The sequence below is a fragment of the Aulonocara sp. 'chitande type north' Nkhata Bay genome, linkage group LG5 (genome assembly GCF_057382095.1).
Source record: "Aulonocara sp. 'chitande type north' Nkhata Bay isolate Kocher_YH1m ecotype deep benthic linkage group LG5, A_spYH_male_GT1.1, whole genome shotgun sequence".
NCBI lineage: Eukaryota > Metazoa > Chordata > Actinopteri > Cichliformes > Cichlidae > Aulonocara > Aulonocara sp. 'chitande type north' Nkhata Bay.
This window is the reverse complement of record NC_141348.1, coordinates 24616536-24642174: the sequence shown is the minus strand read 5'-3', so window position 1 is coordinate 24642174 and position 25639 is coordinate 24616536. Positions and strand designations below refer to the sequence as shown.

At 42.8% G+C, this 25639-nt stretch overlaps 1 protein-coding gene and 1 pseudogene across 1 annotated transcript; one reads left to right on the top strand and one right to left on the bottom strand.

The window, feature by feature from the left end:
- Nucleotides 1–1371: 1371 nt before the first annotated feature.
- On the top strand, nucleotides 1372–9457 carry LOC147330654 (RNA-binding protein 15 pseudogene; annotated as a pseudogene).
- A 4148-nt stretch (nucleotides 9458–13605) lies between these two features.
- On the bottom strand, nucleotides 13606–18710 carry LOC147330653 (amphoterin-induced protein 1-like). Its single transcript, XM_086292372.1, has 2 exons — nucleotides 18502–18710; nucleotides 13606–18146 (listed from the first exon to the last, which is right to left on the bottom strand). Exon 2 carries the CDS (start codon nucleotides 18076–18078, stop codon nucleotides 16558–16560), a length of 1521 nt encoding a protein of 506 aa, XP_086148498.1. The 5' UTR covers nucleotides 18079–18146; nucleotides 18502–18710; the 3' UTR covers nucleotides 13606–16557.
- Between the last annotated feature and the right edge of the window lie 6929 nt (nucleotides 18711–25639).

The window sequence follows — 25639 nt, the reverse complement described above, 5'->3', positions numbered from 1 at the left end:
AGTGGAAAACATCTTCCCAGGAAGAGAGTAATATAGAGCTACTACAGTAACAATTAAATTAAGAATAGAAATGTAATATCATCCTGAGAACTGAAGGAAAAAAGTATCTTTCAGTTAATTTTTTTGTGATTTCCTGTCTCGTTGGAGCTAAAAGAAGCCACCGAAATGCATGAGAAATCACTGGAAAGACCTGGATTTCCTGGACTTGGTGCGTTAGCTCAAATGGACCTAAAAATCCATTACAGAGGACATAAATGAACAGGCTGGGTTTCAGGAGGATATAATGGTTTTATATTTTGCTTGGAGTAGTATAGAAGAGTAACTAGACATGAAAATGTTTCCAGCTGAGCTGTTTCTACCACTGATACCCAAAGGTTTCTGCTATAGAGACAGTCTGTTCTTTGATTTCCTGTTTCACTGAAGATGTTAAAAGAAGCTTCTCTGCCCTCTGGTGGTGTTTCTGTGTTCAGCATGCAGCGGGCCAGCAAGTCACAGACAGACGGACATAAACGGATTTTAACCGCTGTTCACTTCTTAAAGCACAGTTTGCACTTCTAATGGCGAATAAATTGTGCTTACAATAACTAGCAGACTGAGCAGTCTAAGAAATCGCCACTGTGACATTTAACACGAGCAGTCTGAAGGAAAGAGGATACTGAAAATATCTGATTCACTCGGTTTAACAGATCAGGTTCTTGATTGGTTCTCATCATATCTAAAGGCCAGAAATGAAAGTGTGATTACGGTTTAGAAAATCAGACTATTCAAATCTTACAGATCATCCTGCAAGTTACCTCTCAGTTAAAGCGTGCACTTCAATCTAAAAACTGTCTCCTCAGCTCATCACATTTCTACAACTCTGTTCTTCGAATAGGGGCAATGGCCAGCTGCACCTACCGGGCTATTTCAGACACAGCACCGCAGGATGCAAATAACTTGTTTGATCCTATTATGTCAGTCAGCCCCCCCCCCCCCCCCCCCGCCACTGTTTTCCTGTCTGGTATTATCACAAAATCAGTGTACTTACTTCAAGGGCACCTGCAGCCTTCCTGTGCAGGCATTACGCCACTTTTAAACTAAATCTTCAAAATATAAAAAAAATATATTAGATTTTTATTTTATATTTCAATAAGAAAATAAAAGTTATAGTAATCTCAAAGCCAAGTGTTCTCTTGCTTTGGGCCTCTTCTGTTTATGCAGTGCTTCAACCATAATGCCACAACCTGTTTTAAAATAAGCTTCTGCCTGCAGGACTGTACTTTGACCTCAGCAACACAGCCGCACCCTCTTTTATAATAGGTGAGCTGGTTTCCTTTTTTATGGATTGACAAGCCACGGCGCCAATCGGCTTGTTTTACAGGAAGGTAGGCGGGACTTCCTGTACAGTAGTGCAAGTAATCCAACATGGCGCTTACGTTGCTCGCCTGAGAGTGCAGTGGGAAGCGCTTTAAGTTCAGCTCGATTTCAGTAGTAGAGTTCATTAAAGCGGATCAGGCTTTTAGAAATGAAGGGGAAAGAGCGATCGCCGATGAAGAAGCGCTCCCGGGCGCTGGATGATAGCAGAGACCGAGGAGGAAGCCACCTGAGCAGCAAGAAGAGCGGAGCCCTGTCGGCGGTTAGCGGCAACACGGGTAACGGCTCTGCTTACAGCGGCTCTTCATCCAGGAGGAGCTTACACAACGACAAAAGAGACCTGAGGGATTCGGACGGACACAGCACATCCAGTCGGACTAGCAGCGGCTACGACTACGGAGTTGTTTCCGGGAACAAGCCGCACGGTGGCGCTGACCTCGCCGCGGAATCCTCCAGGTCGGGTTCACGCAGCGACCTAAGGCCTCCGTCAAACCCAGGAAGTGAGTACAAGACTTTGAAAATCAGCGAGCTGGGCTCCCAGCTCAACGACGAGGAAATAGAGGACGGCCTGTTCCACGAGTTCAGGAAGTTTGGGGACGTGAGCGTTAAAATGACCCGAGAAAACGACGAGAGGGTCGCGTTTGTGAACTTCAGGCGACCCGATGACGCCCGGGCTGCCAAACACGCCCGCGGGAAGCTGGTGCTGTACGATCGGCCGCTGAAAATAGAGACAGTCTACATGAGCAGACTTAGGAGCCGCTCCCCCGTTGCTAAAGACGGCTTCCCCGCGGGACACAGACCCCTACACGCTCAGAAAGCTCTGTCTCCCTCAGGCATGGGGTTCAGAGACTACCGGCTACAGCAGCTGGCTCTGGGCCGTCTGCCCCCTCCCCCTCTGCCGCCTCCTCACCTCAGAGACGTGGACAGAGACAGAGATTTTCCCGTGTATGAAGGCAGAAACAGACCGCCTTACATTCCCGAGTGTTTCCGCGATGAGGACATGTTGAGCCCCGAGGACGACCAGAGGGCAAACAGGACTTTGTTTTTGGGCAATTTGGACGTGACTGTGACGGAGAGTGACCTGAGAAGGGCGTTTGACAGGTTTGGAGTGATTACAGAGGTGGACATTAAGCGCACAGTGAGAGGCCAGAGCAACACCTATGGATTCATCAAGTTTGAGAACCTTGACATGGCTCATCGGGCCAAAGTGGCCATGGCTGGGAAAATCCTGGGCCACAGCCCGATTAAAATAGGATATGGGAAACCTACGCCCTCGACCAGGCTGTGGGTGGGGGGGCTCGGGCCTTGGGTTCCACTTGCTGCACTTGCCAAAGAGTTTGACCGCTTCGGGACCATCAGGACTATAGACTACAGGAAAGGTGATGCGTGGGCTTATATCCAGTATGAGAGCCTGGATGCTGCTCAGGCTGGGTATACTCACATGCGTGGCTTCCCTCTCGGTGGCCCCGACAGGAGACTCAGAGTGGACTTTGCAGAAGCAGAGACTCGCTACCAGCAGCAGCAGTATACGCAGCTTCCTCTCCCCCTGCCACACTATGAATTAGCCACCGAGCCATATTCACACCGCCTTTCTGATCCAGTGAGAGCGAGAGAGCGGTCCCCTCCACTTCCTGCTCGCTTCAGAGACCGGGATCTCTACCCTGCTGAATGGTCTGGCCTCGGTGCACACGAGAGGATGCGAGGTTTTGACCCGGCAGACCGTCTGGACAGGCGCTCCCATGAGAGCTGGTCACTAGAACGGGAGCGGGAGTTGCAAAGCAGAGATTTGGCCCGCACAAAGAGACCTTTAGATGACGGTTGGCGGCTGGAGCACTCCCCTGACGGCAGTAACTTTGGTCTGCGGCGTCATGGCAGCTCTCTGGACCGCAGCCCGGGAGGGAGCAGCCGAGATGGGGGGCGCTACAGTGACCCCGAACGCTTGCCTCGCTCTGGCAGAACCTCCCCAGTCAAAGACAGGAAGAACAGCCTGGACGCTGGGTTTGTGGACAAAAAAAGGAGAACACGCAGCCCATCAGAGCCACGCTCCGGCTCCGAGAAGGGGCGCAAACACAAAGTCAGTGACTCCTCCAAGAGCCCAGCGAAGAAGGAGGACCGCTCAGAACATCTTTCCTCCTCTACAAACTCCTCCAAACCCGGTCAGCAGCCTGACCCAGATGCTGAAAAACAGAAGCAGAGTCAGGTCTGGCAGGGCGTCCTCCTGCTGAAGAATAGCAGCTTCCCCACCTCACTGCACCTGCTGGAAGGGGACATGAAGGTGGCTGCCAGTCTGCTGGTGGACGGCTCTAAAGGGGGCCAAGTTTCCCAACTGAAGATCAGCCAGCGCCTGCGCCTGGACCAGCCGAAGTTGGACGAGGTCTCCCGTCGCATCAAGGCCGCCGGGTCCAGCGGACACGCCATCCTCCTCGCTTTGCCTTGGACATCCGACGACAGCGGTGCCCAGGACGCCGTCAACTCCACCGAGAGACCCCTGAAGAACCTGGTGTCCTACCTGAAGCAGAAGGAGGCGGCAGGTATCATCAGCCTCCCCGCTGGGGGCGGCCGTGACAAGGACCACGGAGGAGTACTACACGCTTTTCCCCCATGTGAGTTTTCCCAGCAGTTCTTGGATGCCTCTGCCAAAGCCTTTGCCAAATCAGAGGATGACTACTTGGTAATGGTTATTATCAGAGGAGCATCATGAAAAAAAAAAAGAAAGAAAAAACCAACAACAACAACATGTTTCATGTCACACTCAAAACTGTTAAACTGTGAGATGTAAACACAGGGAGAAGAAGTGGTATTAAAGCAGTGCAGGAGACAAACAGCAGGATGCAGATTTTAAGCTCTCTAACCTGCTTCTATTTCATCCTGGTGAAAGTTTATAAAATTAAAGTCAAACTGAATTAAGTACATTTTTATAAGTTGATGAATTTGATTGTTAAATCAGGTGAAAGTTTGCCTTTACTATTTAGATATTTAGATTAAATGCACATTACCTGAAGGGTACTATCCTAAGGTGAGTCCAGAGTGAACTACAGGTCTGTGAATCAGTACTGTGTGTGTTGCCTTATCGTTTAAAAAGAACAGGTCCTTTATGTGCTTTTCACACAACTCCTGCCTACAACAATGAGCTGAAGATCCAGAAGAGAGCATTTAGCCTCATTTTTGGTATTTGAAATCAAACTCATGTACACTGTTTTCTTTTTTTTCTTTTCTTCTCCTGATTAAGGAAGTCCATTTGCTTTAAAGCACTATCCGTTGGCCAGTAATTGACCTACACCAGATGTTCGTATGTATTTGGTTTTCTTTTTTTTGTGACCAAGTAAAAAAATTTTTGAAGACTTCCAAATTCCAACTTTCAGTAAATGATCTTTAAGATGTCAAATTATAGCAGAAAGAGCAGTTAAACAGACCAAATCACTCCATCACTCCTTCTGGATATTCATGTGTAAAGTTAAGGTACACGAGAGCATCAGGAGTTTCAAGTATAATTTACATTACCAGTGCTTTTGTGTGTGTATGTGTAGTTGCGTGTGTGTGTGTGTGTGTGTGTGTGTGTGTGTGTGTGTGTGTGTGTGTGTGTGTGTGCCATGTTTCATGAGTCATGTTACTTTATGACTAAGTGGAGGTTTGTCATCGGTGCTTTCACAATTTTCACCAAGCACTTGTACCAGCAGCAGCCGTTTGTGAGGGGATGGACACAAGCAGCAAGCTCTGCGAGCTTTCATTTCTCAAAGGCGTATCAGGATCCAACTACTGATTGATCTTTAAATTATTATTATTATCCATCTGAAATTGTGAAAAATGCTCCCTGATTGACCAAAAGTCCAAAACCCGAGGACTAGATTTTTTTCGTGTGTGTGTTTGAAATTTTTTGCTTATCGTTATCTTTTAATATTTTAGTAACGAGCTAAATCAACTCCCCCGCAGTCTCAATGCAAATTTTACAAGGCTAGTCTGTGTTGTCGGGCTCTTATTTTGAAGTATGGGGTTGCTTTTTGTGTCCTTCCCTTCTCCGTTGTGTGGTTTGTTTGGTTTTTTTTGTTCTTTTTTAATTATCCACAGTTTGGTTGAGCATTTATTGTTTGATCAGATGCCTCACTCAGTTTGTCATGTTTTAACTCACTGATTACAATTACTACCCTAAGAAAGCATATTGTTTTTGTTTTGTTTTTTTAAAAAAAAGAATGATGTAACCTCCAACTGAAGAGCTGTATACCATGCACAGGTCTTTTTTTTTTTTTTTTTCTTCTTTGCCTGATTGTGAGTTTCCAAAAAAGAAAATGTTGCAGTTCGATCAGAGGACTTTGGCGTACGTTTCCACACACACGAGGAACGGAGGCCATGTTCAACTGGCCATACTTGCCGCCTTCAAAAAGGGACTCATAATGATTGTTTTTCATGCTTTGATTTGAGTACTGTGTTTCAAATGGATAAAGAGTGATTTGTGCTGTATACTCAGGATATCTGAAGAGAGAGAGAAATGGAGATCATCAATGCTCATGGGCCTAAGAAGTATACCTGTCAGCAAAAACACGCAAAGTGCAACGTGCACTTCATACATCTTGTCTTAATAAATTTACTCTTTCGTGGGAAACACGAGTGCCTCGGAAGACAACTTTTGTGACCTTTTTCTGTTCTTGGAATTTTCTGTGAAAGTCTTTAAAAAAAAAAAGAGAGAGAGAGAGAAAAGGGGAAAAAAAGGCTTTCACTTTGACAGCAGGAGGCTTCCCGGCAGACGTGAGAGGAAGTGTGAGAATCGAGGGAAAGCCTCTCAGTTCTGTGTTTTCGTGATGCTCGACATGTGTTCGGTGACCTCTCTTGTGAAGAGCTTTTCCATATGACCTTCATTGAGATTGAAATTTGGCGGTGCTAGAATACTTTGTGCAGCCTGTTTGGGAAAGGAAAATGTAGAGTCCCTGTGCCTCCTCAGACCTGTGGCTTATTCCTCGGTCGCCTTTGTGCGTGCGGAGGTGTGACACAGAACCTGCTCATCTGAGAGCTGTTTCTCAACAGGGCTCGTCTCAGCGGGAGCTTTTTCTTCCTCCCCTCATCTGGTTCCAGCAGCGCACTGGTGCACAGTGTGTTTGTTCAGCGTCTGCAGCAGGAGCAGTGTTTGTGTAGTTGCTTATTGTTCTTGCATCGGAGTTTTAAAGAAGAAGATCTCCGTGCTAGGGCCAGACCTGCTGCCTCAGCCTGTCGGAGAGGAGGTCGAGGCGGTGAGACGGCGTCTGCCAAATATCGGAAAGGAAGCGCAGTGGAGACGAGAGATCGCCCCGGTTGAGGCCTGAGCAGGGAATCCTAATCTTTTAGTTGGTTTGTTGATCTGATGATTTATGCACTTTTAAAAAGATTGTGTGGCAAACTGCATATGAAAGCACAGAGACGAGAGGATGACTCCCATCGTAGTTTCCTGGTTGTTCTTCAAACAAAAGGGACGGCTACCCTTCAGCTCCAAGTATCTGCACGGTGCTCCAGCTCAAGGTGTCCCCTGGAGGGGGAGGCGTGAAGCGTAACAGCTTTACGCCTCCTGGCTGCTCCCACCCCTCAGGTAACGTATACTGATGGCCACAACGACACGAGCGGGTACGTATTGTAATGTCAAAGAGCACCACAGGCACACTGTTGCTTAAGTAAAAGCTGGTAAGTGGAGGGGTAAGAAAAAAAAAAAGCAAAATAAATCAGTTAACATGCAGTAAAATTACAATAATTCTGATTTTGTTAAAAGCATAAAAGCCAGAGATTAGTGTTGAGCTAACATTGTCACAGTTTCTGTCAGTGACAGTCGGTGAACGTTTCTTTCCTGTTGTCTCACCAAATTGTGGTTTTACATCCCATAAACTGCTGTAACCTAGCAAAAGATTTAATTTCATTTCAAAAGGTACTTAAAATTAAGCTCTGCCCCTTTGCGTGCATTAACATGTGAGTAAAGTTTAATCTCAGTGAGACGGTGCTGTAGTTGCCTTTAATTGAAACCTTGATTTTTCAAAGTAAGTCAAATATATGTGCAGGAGTGAAACTCATAGATGTAAAATAAATAAATAAATAAAATAACAGAGTAAATGGGAACAGCCAAGAAAATGGAAATGGTCCAGGTGCACTAAAGAACAATGCTTCAGCAGGCCTGAGAGTCTCTGAGTGACACAGAAGGACAATGTAATGCAGGCAAGATTATTATAGTTCACTAAAAACTAAAATAGGTATAAAAAAAAAAATTGACTTTTGAAAAAGAAACAATTTTGTGAACTTTGAAAACTAAAATTTAAAAAAAAGTTTTAGAATTTGGTAAAAATTGTTAGCACAACCTGCCTGACGAGGCTTTGGAAGCCTACAGGACTGTGAGTCGACTGCTTTCAAAAGTTCGGTGTTTATATTGTAGCATCGACACTGATAATCTGAAATCTTGTCTCTGGTGAATGCTCTAAAATGAACAAACGTACTCTGGAAAGTAAAGTTAAAGTAAAATAAAAATAGAAGGTAAAGAAAATCCAAAACTGTAATAACTGAATATATGTGTATATATAATACAAATACACGGTAAACTAAACATTACAAAAATGGGGAAAAGTAGATCTCAAGACCATTATAATTTGTAAGTGCTCTTACCTGCTCTGAGAGAAAGATGTCAATGTTAGAGGCCTGCGGCTGATCCAGATAATGATAGTATTGATACCAGTGATGGTATCGGATGGATACTGGAATACTAGGATCAGTACTTTTTCCATCATCCAAGTTCAGAATGAACCCTCTGAGCTTTTACTAAATATTTGTTCTGAAAATGAAAAACTATAACTCAGACATACACTAGAAAAATTTCTTAAGCATTTTCCAGTTTTAAAATACATGAAAAGCTGAAATGTGTCTTAAATTTGTATTATTAACTAATTATTGTGGAAAGTAAAAATCACAGTGATTTCTTGGTCAGTAAAATTTATCCAGATTTTGCAAATTGATGATGATTCATCTCATAAATCATTGCACATTGCTCTTCTCTACATAAGCTGCCTTTATAAGTTAAACGTATTGGTATTAACAATGCTGTGCTTGTACTAAACTTGCAGTATTGCCCAGTGAAAATAGTGCTGAATAGATGCCGTGCAGTACGATCAGCCATCAGCAGGTGCTGTCAGTCACAACAGCCTCAGTTCTTACTCGTTATGATGGCAGTCTGTTTAGTTTACTGTATTCTGCGCTGCTCGCCGCGGTACATGAGGCGTGCAAATTTTGTTTTACAGCTTCAGGTTTAGTCGGTGCAAAGGTTCATGCCAACGGGATTGCTTGCTAAATCAGAGGAGGTGCAGGCGCTTGGATTTCTGCAGGGATAAAGGTGACTGAAGCTTGATGTTGTTACAGTGAACTAAAATTAGGTGTGGAAACCACAACAAGAATGAACTGAACCATTTAAAAAGTCACATATAAATGAAAACAAAGGGGGAAATGGCCGAGGAGACAGTTTATGCATGTTTAATAAGCTTAGGATGTTCACATGAGTGACTGTGAGTCAGCTGTTGATAAAATATTTGGGGTTTTTTCCGTCTTATAAATACCCTCCACATATTAATAATAAAAAAGTAAGCATTTCAAAATAAAATTAAAATGAGCAAACTCAGTGAAACAGTTTGAAATCAAGTGGAAAAACAAATGAGTGAGTGTATCCCAGGACCATGCCTTTTAACTTCAAAGGAATTTGCCATCATTTGTGATCATTAGAAATATCAACTGGTGTGAGTATTATTACATCGCCTCCAGCTCTGAATCTAAACCTGCACACCTGGAAACGTTTCTGCTGTTTCACTGAGTTTTAGGCCTGTTTTGTGAAAATCCAGTTCTTTTTGTTTTGAACATGTTTTAAAGATGCTTCTAATCAAAATGTTGAGTGTTTCAGGTCATTCCCTCGACACAGAAGCAAAGAAGAATGAAAATATCCTCAGTGGTTTGCCCTCTGAACGCAAAAAAAAAGCCCGCTTCACACTGTGGGACGCTGGCTCTGTGAGTACAACTTAATTAAATTCAAATCTTAATTAAAGTTTTTTATTGTTTCTCATAATAATGTGAACATCAGCTGATTTTGTGCTTGAATAAAGGCAGCTGTTCTTTAAACGTTTCTGATTGTCTGTATTTATTTTGTATTTGTTTGAATGATGAACCTTTTACACCGTCAGTCCTCCGGAGGGCAGCATTGAGCGGAGCGATATTAAACAGAGGCTTTGTAGCTTATATGGGGGGAAAATTCAGCTATTTTCTCATAAGTAACATCCAGTCTCCCGTGTGCAGGATGAACACGTTCATTCTGACACAAATAGGAGACGGTCACTTTCATCTTTATGATTGCACAACTAACGTTGCGTTTGCCAGATAAAGGCAGCAACAGTATTCTTCACTTCAGAGGGACTTTTACAGAGAGTAGATAAGAGAAACTAAATCAGGATGTAGTGAAAGTGAGGACACCTGAGAACAGGTGTGGCTCACAGTTGGATCTATAAGCTTTTGGAAGATTAAACATGTTGACAGGAGCCTCTAAAAATGGGGTAAATGGTTGTAAAATGAACAGTTATGTCAATGCTTTTCTTAAAAATGTGTTTAGTGTCCTTTGTGTTGGTGCACAGAGGCAAAGTGTGTCATCATCAAATACTTATTGAACCTAACTGTGCAGTTTCACCACCGGGGCTGCGTTGTGTTCTTCATCTCATCGAGCTCAGTTTATATTTCTCCTGCACTTTTATAAATCACTCCCAGCGTGTTATTCCTTTTTAGGTTAAGCTATGAGGCCGGAGATATTCTGGAGAAAATGTTTATGAGTGTGCTCCCAGATGTTTGTGCAACTGAAGTGAAAAGTTGTTCCAGTTGCTTCGATCTGGCAGCTGCTGCAAGAGGAAAACATTTCTCCTGCCGTGTAGTCGTCTTTAGAGTGCATCGGCCATGATTGTTGAGCACGACGGGCTCCGCTCTGTCCCGATGGAGTGAAAAACTGAAACATTGGGAACACCAATATAAGATTAACAAATAATGAAAGACAACAGTATCAAAGTGACTGATCTGTTCTTTCACCAGCCTCCATCCTCTGCTTTTGAGACCACCAAAAAAACATTTCATCTTATACAACATCAGGGCAAATCCTACATACTCCATGCAAGCATGAAAAAATGATCTGAGAAGTGTCCAAGAATATTTTTGCAGAGGGAAGAATGAATCCTTCCATGTCAGGGAATTGGTGGCCGCTAGATGGCAGTAGACTCGCTCAACTGCTGCTTCAGTCGCTTCCCCATTCATGTGATTCTCCTGGGAGGGGCCTGAGGAGAGGATGAGTCATCTCACTTAGAATTCAGCCTTTAAGCCACCGAGCAAAGACGCCATTCATTCATTGTCAGCAGGCCCACAGTCACTGCCATCTGTGTGTGTGTGTGATGTTCAGCGATCTGATATTTTCTTCAGACAGCTGCATTTGTTCTAATAATAATCTGGCATATCATGTAGCTCTTTCCCATTTAAACGCTTGCATCATCACACAGATCAGCCACTGTCAGCCCCTTTCTGTCTCCTTTGGGCTTTTTATGAATTAAATACTTTGCAGATCCTGATTCAGTGTTGTGTTTTTGTCCAGCGTTTTTCAGATCTTTAAGCCTAGTCTCACACACACCTGGGTAGTGTTGGGTGTATTGTGAGTAAGCGTGGTAATATGAGAAAGCGCCTGCTGAGACAGGGAGCACGAACATCCCCGCAGACATCTTCAATCATTTATCCAGGAGATGAGTTGCAGGGCAGCCAGTGAGGTGTCACAGTGCACCCTCTTCACACACATGCCAGACGGTCACATGAACAAGTGTCATATATTATGTTCCACATAAAATTAGATGTGTTTTATGTGTGTAAATTGCAAGTTTACAGTAATAAGATGGAAACACTAGGTTGTCAGAAGCTGATATAATGCAGCTCTGTCTTGGACTGTGATTGGCAGAGGAAACTGAATACAGCACAGTGAGTTCACTCTCCTCGGGGACATACTGTGGTCAACAATCCAAATAAGGTTGAAAATCCAGCAACTTCAAATGTGGCCAGAAGCCGGCATGTTTCAGGCACAGATGCAACAAATACGACTCCCAGCTTCCACCCCAGCAGTCCATGTGGTCTCCTATTTCACTCAAGTGAACAAGGTTGGGTCAATAACGTAATTTAGAAACTGAAGCCAGAGGATTTCCTGCAGACTAACTAGGACAGCAAGTGAAAATTAATCTTTGCCTAGAAGGACACAACAGTCAGGCCAAGTCTGATCAGTCAGAGCCAAAGTTAAAGGAACAGTTTTACATTTTGAATTGGAATACTCTCTAATTAAGACTCTCTTTCTTGATAAGAGAGTCAGTGGCCCTGAGTAGTAAAGATAGCAACACTTTATAATATGGCCCACAACTAAGGGCATCATTTCCCAACAATTAAATAGATTTTAATATATTTTATTCGAAACGACAATCTAAATATATTTATCTTCAAATTCCTAAAGGTAGGGACACTAGAATAAGGATGTAACAAGTCAGGTTTTTACAGCAAACAAATAAATAATTAGACTGTAAATAAATTTAAGTAAAGCATAATTTCTTGGCTATTGACTGAGACATGGAACACCACCTCTCTGGTGGAGAAGGAGCATGAGCCAATCGTGAGGATGAGAGGTACCAGCTAGATATAGTCGGGCTCTCCTCAACACACGACTTGGCCTCTGAAACCAGTCTCCTGGAGAGGAGTTGGAGTCTGTCTCAGTCTGGTGTTGCCTGTGGTGAGAGGCGGCGGGCTGGGGTGGGTATCTTAGTATCCCTGCCTTCCCTGCTGCCTGTATGTTGGATTTTTCCCGGTGGATGAGAGGGTTTGTTCCCTGATCCTGCAGTTCAGGGAATGGGTCCTGACTGTTCTCTGCACTTATAAGCCAAACAATAGTCTAGCGTATCTGGCCTTCTGAATCTACAGCTGTATATTCTGGACACTTGGGTGAAGAGAGGGGCTGAGCTGTCAACTGACCACCGCCTCACCTGGCGGTGGTCAACTGACCACCGCCTCACCTGGCGGTGAGTTGGATCAGGTGGCCGGGTAGGATGCTGGACAGACATGCTGCACTGAGCTGGTTGGTGCCTGTCATGGCGGGAACCCTCGATTGAGATGGTGGACACCGGTGGTGAAAGGAGTCCTACTGGGCTTCAGAGGCAGCTGATAGGTACAGACAGGCCAAATGAAACACAGCTCGGGCAGTGGCCGAAGCAAAAGCTCGGGCGTGGGAGGAGTTCAGAGAGGCCACAGAAAAATACTTTTGGACTGCCTCGTAGAGATTCTGGCAAACCGCCACGCAACTCAGGAGGGGAAAGTGGTCCTCTACCTGCACTGTATGCAGTGCTGACTTCAACTGAGGATTTTGTCAGGCGGTGGAAGGGATCTCCTTAATCCTACTGATACATCTTCCCTAGAGGAAGCAGAGTCTGGAGACGAGGGGGATGACTTGTCCATCACTGGGCGTGAGATCACTGAGTCAGTTAAACAGCTCCTTGGTGGCAGAGCCCCTGGAGTGGATGAGGTTCACACTGAGTTCCTAAAGGCTCTGGATGTTGTAGGACTGTCTTGCCTCTACGATGTTGCATGGAGATCATGGGCAGCACTTTTATGTTGGCAGACTTGGGATGTGGTTCCCATCTTTAAGGAGGAGGACCGGAGGGTGTGTTCCAACTATGGGGGATCACACTCCTCAGCCTCCCCAGGAAAGTCTATGCGAGGGTGCTGGAAAGGAGAGTCTGACAGTTAGTCGAAACTCAGCTACAGGAGGAACAATGCGGCTTTTGTCCCGGTCGCGGAAGACTGGACCAGCTCTTTACCCTCTCTAGGATAATTGAGAGTGCATTGCTCAACCAGTCTACATGTGTTTTGTGGACTTGGAGAAGGAATTTTCCTCTGAGTTTAATATTTTAAATTATTAATAAGTAATAATTTTGTTGCTGTGTTGCCCCTTATTCTAGTGTGCATACCTTTAAGGATTCAGTTACCTGCTACTTAGCTTTGCAGAACAGCACAACTGGTCGGATTGTGTCCAAACATGTTAAAATCTGCCTTTAAAGCATCTTTAACACAAACAAAAACTGCAGAGCAAAAATGAAAGGTGCCTTTGCACTAGGACATTACAACATTTCAAGTCTTTATTTTTTATGCATGTTAAAGAAGTTGCAAAGTCACAATTAATAAGTTAGCCGGATTCTCTAAGCCTGGGACAGAGCCACGCCAGTGATTTTACCTTGTTTCTGTATTTCCACTGTTTGTGTGAAGCTGAGCTAACAAGCTGTTGGCTGCACATGACAGTGAAAGTTCTGCAGTTGCACATATGTCACAGGACATACTGCACACGTCTCTTTTTACATCATGTTTATTTTTGTTGTTTGTGAACTACATGAGGAGTACAGCAATAAACAAGATACACAGAGCAAACAATGAAATGCAATAAGTCGTTATTCAGGATTGCATATATTAAAATACAGCAGGTGAACTCAGCACACTGACAATATACTGACTGTAAACACTGAACATGTAGGTAATGATTTGTCACACGTAGCTCCGTCTTTGGTTATTATAATGTCCAACATGATGACATAGTACATATGTGCCTCCTCTGACAGACTGAAAAGTTCCTCCGGTTGTGTTGCTACATTATAATATTTAACAGACATGCTAGATTCTGACGATGTCATGAGCTTAAACTCCCACAGACACATTTATTGTGATTACACCGAGGTTATATTGAAAAAGCACCATGAGAAGTGCATAAACATCACTGTACCTTCAACATTAACATACATACCCTTTATAACGCAACTTTGACTATCCAGAGATTGTGTAGCAATTACGATGCTCTACTGCTAATATTGTGACCTGAAATGAACAGCCTGAATGTATTATTATTGTTTTTTTATTATTATAAGTTGCATTTATTTGAGTCATCTTTTGGTCTTCATTGATTTTCATCCACACCCCTTTCTGCACAGTGTAACACAGCTTTTGTGGTTGCACCAGCCAGGGTAAAATATGAGCTTCTAGTCCTTTTAAGAGGATTCTGTTGGACATCTGTTTGAAAAACTGCTACATCTACATTTATATTTCAGCTGTCAGCCAGCCACAGGGGCCCGAGTGTTGGCTGCAGCTGCTATTTCTGACAGTGTTTATGAGAATTCTGGCTTGTGGCTGGCATCGGCTGATTTGCTTAGGGTTGGGCACTAATGCCCAGAAGCATTCAGTGGATGGTACTCGCTCTCAGGCTCTTCCAGGCTGCTATTTACTCTTCAGTATGGAAGTATGTGTGTTCATGTTGCCATTCTGAAACCTGACACTGAACACGATATTTTGTCGCAGTGTGATAACAAAATATGCAAATAAACTTGCTCAACTGGAAACTTATTGTTATGTTTGTTAGCATTATCAATCAGTTTCAGGTTTTCCATCTAGAGCAGCTTCCATACGTTTCTAAGATTCATCCATCCAAACTCACAAAACAATACTATTTATACTATTTTCTTTTACTCGAATTATTCTGTAATCTTTGGTAATTTAATTTGAACCCAACCTCTAAAATCGAGCAGTTTGACTGTAATGTTTACATCTAATAACTCGCTCATATAGAACATAATAAAATGGTGGCATTTATTTGTAGCTAAATTCAGCTGGCTGATTTTGTTTTTGTCGTCTGGAATATGTGTTTAACTTTAGCTTATTGCAATGAATTCTTTATGAACCAGGAACCAGGATTTGTTTTTTCTGCATAATCCACAGATAACAGTAACTATACCTGAAGCTTAGTCGGTGGAATAGTTTCTTTTTAAATGAGACTGTATTCATGCTATTGGCATGCTATTTGCTAATCAATCAGACAATGACATCAAGAGTTCATCAATATTTACTGCAGATTACTGACGCTCAACAACAGCACTGTTTACTGGAAATGTATGCATACTGGATGAGAATAAATTTGCCAAATAACAGTCAATAATTGTGTTTATACTGATAAAATAGCTGCTGAGTGTTTATATCCTGAGAACCAGCCTATTCATTTATGTCTTCTCTAATGGACGTTTGTTTTTGGTTGATATCGTTTGACTTATTTGAGCTATGCTAATAAGCCCTGGTGTACTAAATAGAGGACATCCTGGTCTATCCATCTATATCTTATGTGTTTGGGTGGCCTCTTTTAGCCCCAAAGAGGGTGGAAATTACAAAAAAAGTTCAGTGGGAAGATTCATTTTTCCCCGGTTCTCAGGAGGATATGAAGAGCTAGTCTGGTTCATTTTAAAGATTTCTTTTTAAGTAGTGCCTTCAGACAGCAGCTGTTGTGAACTGGAGCAATATAAATAATATTTTATGAGACAAAAAGTCAACTAAATTTGTCAGAAATTAGAATTCATTTTAAATGATAATAAAAGTATACCTGCATATGATATTTAATCAGAGCTGCTTTTAAAAGCACTTCATCTTAAGGCCAAAATTACTGCAAAAAACACATATTGCTGTTTAAACATTAAATCGCACTTGCATCTAAAAAGAAATTTAACTGAAAAAGTTGCATAAGTGTAATTATTAACAGCACTGTTTTCTGTGAAGTTTAGGAATGTTACATATAGCAGAAATATTGCATAATAATAGTAACAGAGTGAGTTCTGCAAGCTTTGCATAAAAATTAGCCTCCCTTTCTACGTTATTCAACAAATTCAGAACTTCTCACCTTTGCAGCACCTTCATCCCAATTGCAAGAAAGGCCATATCTTTAACATGCAGGCTACTGGCTACTCTGAGGTGACCTTCTCTCAGTAATGCCTTTAAGTAGTCTACTAAGCGCTGCTTGGTGGTTAATGTCTACATGGTAAGCATTTTTAAGAACGCAAACAATATTTAAAGTTCATATATTCTCATTTTTAGGGAACACGTGTTGCATTTATGAAAAAAAACCCCAGTTCTCTACCAGAAATATAGCGCTCTGTGCCTTCACAGAGGAGTCATTTGAATTGTTAAGACGCATCACAAATAGAAAGGCCTAAAAGTGATTTAATCAAAAGATTAAAATCAATTTGAATCTTATGTTACTGGATCGGCACCACCATCTCGAGTCAACTAAAGCTTTGTTTGGAAGATGCTCACTTTTGATATTTTGCTCACATTCTTAGAATACAAAGAAGCAGCGGCATCGCTCTTATTTCATATGACCATAGGAGAATTGGAGCACACCGAGCTGACATCAGACCTTGTTCTGCCCCTGTTGGCCCCCTGCCACTCCTCATCTTCCTCACTTATTGGATTCAGCCTCCCATTCTGCTCCAGCTGTTCTTTAGGTTCCAGGAAGGCCGTGTGTCTGTAGAGGAAACCTCCACCTCCCACCCTCTCTTGCCATCTCTCCTCGTGTGCCTGGGAGAGACTGACAGTTGAAGAGTGGAGGCTGTCTTTGCCGTCATTTTTCTCCATGTTCTGACCTGGACAACAAGCGCAGCGACACGGTGTGAAAAAGAGGTAGATGAGAATCATGACGAGACTGATCAGACACGCTACAAGGGTGGTGTAGGCTGTTTTTAGATTCTCCAGTCCTTTGCTCATGGTGGTATTAAACACCACTACAGTTACATACAGCGTCTCATTGAATGAATCACTTGTGGCATAGCAGGTGTAGACCCCTGAGTCTTCTACCTTTAGGGGCCCAATCCTAAGGCTGCTTTCGTTACGGATGAAAGTGGTTTCGTTTTGAGACACTGTCAGGTTTCCTGGCAGCACCCATCTCTTCACCATGTTCTTCTGTCTGGTGTCACAGTCTAACACCAAAGATTGCTCCAGATAGCCTTCTTTTTTAAAACCTTTGACCTCACTGCAGTTCAGATACTGTCTGGTCAGATCTAGTATGGCCATTTTTTCCTTCGGCTGGCCTGATGTCACACATGTGTGGTTGCTCCTGAAGTCAGTGGAAGGGCTGAGCTCCCTGAGTTCCCAGTGTGCCATCAGTTCATACAGCTCACAGCTGCAGGTTAGAGGGTTGTTGTGGAAGTACAGACCGTTTTTAATCCAGGCAGGCAGAGCCTGAAGCTCATCCAGGGGCAGAGCTTTAATTCGGTTGGAGGAAACATCCAGCAGTCTAAGGCTTTTCAGCCTGCCTCGGCCCTTTAACAGCTCTACGAGGATGCGTGTGATCTGGTTGTGGCTCAGATAGAGCCTCTGCAACTCGATGAGTCCAGAGAAGGCAGAGCGATCTATCTGAGAGATGTGGTTTTTATAAAGCAGCAGGACCTCCAGATTCTCCAGCGGCTCAAAAATGTATTCGTCCAGCAGGCGGAGGCTGTTAAAGGAAAGGTCCAGGTAGCGAAGCTTTCTCACATTCACAAATGCCTCAGTGGAGAGAAAGGTGAGGTTGTTATTACTGAGCAGCAGGCTTTGCAGCTGGTCGAGTCTGATGCCGGTCCAATCAGCTTGGAGCTTGGTGATAAAGTTGAAGCTGAGGTCCAGCACAGCTGCATACGATGGAAGAGCGTTGGGAACATTTGTTAGATTCTGCTTGGAGCAGCTGATGATGGTGCTGGCACACAAACAAGTCTTCTGACAAACCAGGGGGCTTCCAGTTAGCTGCCCACTGGCTCTCACTGCTGGTAACAGCAAAGTCAAGTGCAGAATAAAGCAGCTCCTTCGTTTTAACACTGCAACAGCAGCAGGCCAAAAAAAGCCGATGGAGCCCACCATGGCGCCAGCACTACGCACTGCAGGGACTCTGGATGTTCTCTTAGTTTTCACAGTGGAAAATCATGGATCTGTAATCACACATTGGGCCACGTGATCAATAAATCAGCTGTCAGGACATAATATGACATGATAATGATGCAGAGTCTCATGCCATTAAAGCAAACCCGCGCTCTAATGCAGAGAGGCGTGGTGCATTTGCGCAGCTGGATCATTAAAAAGTTGAATGTCGGCAAAAATGTTATCAGTGTCATATCGTGTCGTAGCATAGAATAAATAACAAACTATGGCGATTAATCAATGTGTCAAATTATTCAAAATAAACAGAATAGTCTAAAAGTTAAGTGTGTGTGTTAGTCGTTTCCCTGATATCAGTTATCAAAGCATTTACATTTGTCCCAGCGGGCGGACGCGATTCTGCGTTACCTTTTTTTCTCCCGTTTTTTAAAGAGAAAGAAGTCCTTAGCAGTCCAGTCGCGGAGATGATTAGGACAGATGCATCTTCTTCATCTTCATCATCTTTATCGTCGGCGACCCGCGAGCTCACAGACATCCACCTCAACACGCTGAGCTACGGGCGAACGCACTCTGCTGTCCGGCTCCAAATGACCGGAAGAGGCTGTGTGCAAGCCTCGCTGGTGAGGAAAGGAAATGCAACTATATCCGAGAGCTGATCTGATGTGAGGGGTGCAAACAGCAGAGGTGGGTGTGTGCCACATTTCCTCTCCTGCTCTCTGTCTCTCTGTCTCTTATGGCCAGTCTCTGATTCAAAAGACAAAAAACAAGCACCCAACATGAAAGCAGTGAGATGACAGCTCGGCTACACAAGCTTCAACATTTCATCATCTTTATCGAAGCTGATTTTTATTCTGCTTCCAATGAGCCAACATTTCTGATATTAAAACAGTGGTTCTCCAGGTTATCTGGAGGTCTTCCAAAGTTTGTCTTTGGACACATTTTTAGTGGAATGTTTTAGTTTGTTTGTTAACAGGCAAAAAACATAAATAGGTACGTTTTTTCCTTCACTTTTACCTAACCTGACTTGATGGCTCATTCAGTGCTACCATGCCTTTAATAATGAATCTCTTTCCCCAAAGTTGTCCTAACATCCTGGTGAAGGACGAGGTACCTGTGTGGATGAACTGCTGCAGCTCTGGACATGATGTGCGTACAGTAACATAGGAATCAATACGGGAAGTTCAGAGTACAGCACAACATATGGACTTACGGTAAACACCAGGCAGGCACAGACACATTAAGCACAATCAGTCAAATAAAGCAGGAAAATTAAGAGGCACATAAAGTTTCTTAAGATGGATTGCTTGAAGAAGTTTTATTGTACTGCAACATCCATGCAAAGGACAAACCAGTCCTGAAAACTGGTCTCTTATTTGATGAGGTCACACCTCATTTACAGTCATTTTCAAGGCTGTGATCTCACAGGTAGACCTCAGGTGTAACTCAAAACAAAGACAATATTTATCTCTGTGGTTTTTGTATTACTTGTGCCAGCTGACTGGGATAGCTTAAAGGGGACTGTGCCATCAGTGATGCTATTAACTAAACTTGTGGTTTCCACCTCATGACAGGTCAATATGTCTGTTGTGGAAAAGGTCTGCATGCCACTTTATAGTAGTGTGTAAATACTCATCACTAGGAGAGTGTATAACATCGCCTGTGTATCTAGTGCCCAACAAAGTTTATTTCACTGTTCAACAGACCTCTGTGAGCCACAGTGAGTGATGTGGTGCTTTTCTCTGCAGGGGAAATGGGCTCTATGGTGTATTTCATACACAGTCCTGATGCTGTAAATACTGACTGCAGCGCCAGATATGTGTTTATATGTAAATGATCTCCAGCAAGTACTGTTATTTGAAGAATAAACCACTGTGCCTGGTTTTAAGTGGTGGCGTAACCTTAACTGAGTGTGAGTGTGCATCAGAAGTTAGTGAGGGTATAAACTCTCACTGCCCACCAGTGTTGGGACTAACGCGTTATTAAGTAACGTTACTTAATAACGCGTTACAGTAACTACGTTATTATTGTGGTAACGAGCACGGTAACTAGGTATTATGCCAAAATTAGGAACGCGTTAATCGTTACTGGGATTTAGATAGGGTCGTTATTCGTTACTTCGTGTGGTGAATCCACAGATTCAGTAACATTAGCAAGTGGTGGAGGCCAGGAGGTGGATGAGGGAAAGGGGAGGCAGGAGCAGAGACCCGAAGCGGCCGCCGGTCCGAGTGTCAGGTGGACTGAACGTCAGGTAAGAAGTTATGACCTGCAGTCTATCTGGGTCAGATCTAAACCAAGTTTAGGTGGAGTTTATTTTCGTTTTGCTGACTTTTTCGTACTGGGTACTCGCTAGCATGACTGAGTTTCTAATTGCCAACCATCCTGTAAAAAACAGAATCGTCTCGTATTCAGAGAAAATATTGTGCGTTTCGTGTTGAGCTGAAAAGGAACAGTTTGTCCCGGACTTCAGCTACAATGGAAAAGACACAAAGCTGGAGGTATTCTGTGTCTTTGCTGCACAGCTGCCTCTTCTCCTCTCATTCTCTCTTCCTCCCTCTCCTGTTGCTACTTTAATCATGAAACTGATCAATGATCAGCTGATTGGCTTTTCTCTCTTGCTTGTTTATCGCCCACTTGGCGCCAGAAAGAAGAAAACAGCGGTTGTCGCGCTAAACAACAGCAGCACGTTTAAGCTTGATCAGCTGTTGTTAGAATTTATTTAATATTAATTTCTACTATCAGCTGATGTTTGCTGGAGCCACAGCTGTAAAGCTGCTGGTCATGATGTCGGTTTGGTTATCTGGTGAGAGGGAAACATGAAGATGAAACCAGGAGATGTCCTTACTGAATCATCAGAGCTGAACAGGTGATGGAGAAACAGGTTTACCTTTTAGGTGACATGAATGAGTTGAAGGGAAGTTATGAACCATTTCTGAGAGACAAATAACACCAGGATCCTTTTTTAGGTAGCTGACAGCTGGTAACTGTGCAGGGGCGGGTCTAGCAAAGTATTGCCAGGGGGCCAGGTAGGGCATTAACAGGGAGAGGGGGGCACAAAGAAATACTTTCTTATTCTCATTTAAAATGTCTAGCTTTTAAAAAATAATTATCTGAATCTTACAACAAACGATTGATAGATTGATGCATATATACCATCAAAACTGTGTACATCACTGTCACAACAGTGTTTATTATCATTCAAAGTCTTTATGATTTTTGCTATAATGGTGGGCCGGTCTCTAGTCAAAACGCCCAGGCCGATTTTTTTTGTCCCAGTCCAGCTCTGTATGCAGCTCATCTTCAGTCTGGTGTTACCTACATCTTCCTATTCAGAAGGCAGAATTTCAGAGTTCTGAGTACAATCGAAAGCACCACGACTGCAGTTTTTGTGTTGGATGTAAAAAGCGCACATGACGTTGTGACGTAGGCTAGAATCATGGCGGCGGTCAACAACGGTCCAGGCGTGGGATTTCTCTCGTGGAAATGTGCACATTATTTTTTCCTTTCTATTGGTAGGTGGCACAGTGCACTGTGGCAAGTAAGCAAGCTAGAAGACTGGCAACGTTATGGAAGAAACACATTAACAAGAGAATTCTGAGTAAAACCAAAGTTACTTTCCCTAGTAACTAGTTACTTTGAAAGTAACGAGTAACTTGAAGTAACTGAGTTACTTTTGATAGAAGTAACTATTAATGTAACTAAGTTACTAATTTAAAGTAACTTACCCAACACTGCTGCCCACACAGCTTACTTAGACTACCCTGGGAAAAACCCAGAACCTACTCTAATGGTCATCAAACCACATCTTTATTGATATATGCTGACATGTTAAAACTTGTCACAAAGGGTATGTGAGGGTCACAAATATCATCTTTATTGAACAAAGAGTTAAAGTTTGACACCTCCGGTAAAAAAACTGGGTTTGGAGGTGGTCTGTTCTTTTTGTCGCAAATATTAAGAGACCGGCACTAGATTTAAATGCAATAAAAATGTTGCAAACTGACATCCTTATCCATCCACAAAGCTAGTCTTCAGAATAAACACAAATACCTCACTATACTATAGATACTCATTCTTTCCAGTGAATGAGCCCGCTGTTTATTGTGCCCTAGCGAGTCATGTAAACTCACTTCTCCTCATCCCACCAAACTCTTCAAGCTCTTCAGCCTCATGTGAATTCTATAAGGAAGTATCAGACGGCAAGGGTGATTCAGGCCACAGCCTGGTGGAGGGTCATGAGGTTTAAGTTCTCCTGTAAATTATAACTAAAGTGCAGCTTCAGGGCAGTGGTCGCAGGTAGTATCTAAACCAGCCCACGGTGTGGAAAATAAAGGGAATGTATGTCCTTGCAAGACACGAGACATGTTTTTCAAAAGCTTGCCTGATGAATTGACACTAACATTTTGTATCCTGATGCCCAAAGGATATGTCCTACAACCTTAGACACTCTTGTCTTTTGCTCTGGTGTGTAAATATTTCTGAAATGTGTGTTTTCAAGTAAAAAAAAGAAAGAAAGAAAGGCTCTGGGTTTGAACCTGTTGCTCAGCTCTTGCTTGTTAGACAAGGTCTTCATGTTTTCCTTGTACCTATGTTTCTCTCCTGTGGTTGCTCTGACTTCTGGTTGCCTTCTCATGCTTCACTGTTAGGTAAACTGTCCATTGGATTGAATGCACACATTGCATTGACTTCTGCCTCTCTGTTTGCCCTGTTGTGTCCAGGGTGTGTCCTGCCACTTCCACAGTCTTAGCTGGGATATATTTTAGGACAGATTTGTGCTTGTGGTGTTCTTTGTAGGATCACATGAGTCACCGATGACTATTTTCCTTATTAAGGAATCCATGGTGACAGATTTGGCTGATTTACTAAACATTTGAAGTCGTTCACAGCCTGAGAAAGAATAAAATTAAACCAGAGTAACCTGTGTCAAGTACAGGTTAGTAAGAAGAAGCAGAGGCAAATTAAAGAAAAAATCTTGAACCCTTCAGTGAATTAACTCTGTGGCTCTGTTATGCGATGGGGGACGTTATGCTGAGGTTGTTTGAGTTTGCTTGCCCCTTTAAAAAGAGGGATCACTGCACATAAATTCACTGTAAGTAGTCCTGAGCATCAGGGATCACTGAAAGGTTTGATGAGCATGGATATCATGTTAATCTGTTTAAGATTTTGTCCCATTGTGTTAGACAGCCCTCCATCATCTCTCCATCTCCATCATCAAACCACCAAATGATTGAATTTCTTTGGAAGAATGACGAATAGCCTTCCGGTGGATGCCAAGATGCATAAAAGCTTTTGCGGTTTTACTTGATGGTTACTGTTAATATGGTTTCTTTCTATCATTATTTGAGATATTACTGCTCACTGTTCAAAATGTATGCAGCCGGCAACCACTGATAATACAATGCACAATACAGTGGACATACTGCCACCATCTGGTGCAAGCAGCATGTTCAGGCCCTGCTCGAAGAAGCACATGTGCTTTCTTGTATAACTTTTCAGCTCTGCTCACCCGTTACACAAATAACTCAGCTGCTCTGCCTCTTCCAGAAAGCTCATGAAGATCTGTGTGAACAGACAAACAAATGCATTTTGTAACTAAATGGCTCATTTTGACTACTTAGGACACTCTCTGTGGCCACTTCATTAGGCACACCTGTTCAACTGCTCTTTTGGGTTTACAGAAAAGTGAAAATATCCAGTGAGCAGCAGTTCTCTGGGTAAAAATGCTCTACTACTGCATGAGGTTAGAGGAGAATAGCCACTACTTTGAGCTGACATGAACTGAACAGTAACTTAAATATCCACCCCTCAGTAATACTCAATAATACTCAGTCTACTTGAGTATTGTTGTTGACTGTGTCCACCTCTTCATGACCACAGTGTACCCATTTTCTGACGATTGCTTCCAGCAGGTTCATGCACCATGTCTCAAAGCTCAGATCATCTCAAACTGGTTTCTCAATGATGACAATGAGTTCACTGTCCTCTAACAGCTTCCACAGTCATTAAATCTTAATCCAATATAGACATGTTGGGCTGTGGTTAAAAACACGAGATTTGCATCGTGGATGTGCAGCTGACAAATCGGCAGCTACTCTGTGATGCTATCAAGTCAACATGGACCAAAATCTCTGAGTGTTTCCAGCACCTTGTTGAATCTGTGCCATTAAGAATAAAGGCACTTCTGAAAGTGAGAGGGGAGTCCGACCGAATACCAGCAAAACTAATGAAGCGGCCAGCCAGTGTATACTGTCAAATTTAACCTGGAAAAAATATATTTTAGAAACTATATGCTTGTGTGTAAAAGTAGCTTTGAAAAAGTCTTGCACATTTAAAAACACACAATATTTCTACCTGAAAGTAGTGGCCTGGAAGTATAAAGTAAAAAAGTAAGCCCAACAACGTATGGCTTATAGTATATATGAAAAATACTGCTGACCACCTGTGCTCCCCCTCAGCCCCCTAGTATACACAACAAGGCATCAATTTCAAAATCCTATGTTGCTTTGTTCTCAAGTTATTGCATTTAGAAGATTTTTAGAAAACCTACTCTGACCCCGAGGCCAAGGGCACTGAGATTTGAAGTCATCCAGTAATTTTAGTAGACTCACCTATGGTAGCAATTTGAAGCTCCTACTTCGCCTCATTCTCCACTTATCACATTTATAAAAACTTAGGTGCTCACGTCGCTTGCCTGCCTGCCTGCCCGGCAGGGTGTTGACAATACCCCATCAGTAAAACTGATTGTGACCTTGCTTTCCTCTATGCAGGGCGAAGCGCTGACGCTCTTACGTCTTACATTGAGCAAACACACCCACACACACATATGTAAGTACTGATTGTGTAACAGATCAACATATCAATAAAGAAAATTATCATTGATCTGTTTTACCTGTAAAGTAGGAAATATGCACAACTGGTAAATGCACTGGCTACAAGTGTTCATGTATACAAACATGCATAGTGTTCAGAGGCCGTTTACAGCGCACAGAAAATAAATAAATAAATGTAGCTAGTAAATTTGACACCACCAGAGGCACATGTAGAATAGAATAGAATAGAATAGAATAGAATTCAACTTTATTGTCATTGCACATGCACAGGTACAGGGCAACGAAATGCAGTTTGCATCCATCCAGAAGTGCTTTAGTGATATAGATATATTACAATATATATTAGCAATAATATAGATATGTGAGTATATTACAGAAATGGGTCTATTATGGTATGTTATAATGTACACGGTATGAAGTATGTTGTGAATATTCTATAACTATAAGTATGTACAGGCTGTAGTGAGTACAAGCTATGTACAGGATATGAACAGGATATAAATATGAAAAACTATACAGAATATGAAATAAATAACTTTACAGAATCTGGGATATACAGCTATACAGAAATGGGAACTATGCAAGTTGTAAACAGTTGTAGGATTAAAGATTATCGAATGTACAGAATGATTATTTACACAGAGCTATACAGTAGTGCAGTTAAGATAAGTGAGGGTGTAGATAGTTTCTACAGAGGCTATATAAAGTGCTAGTGGTTG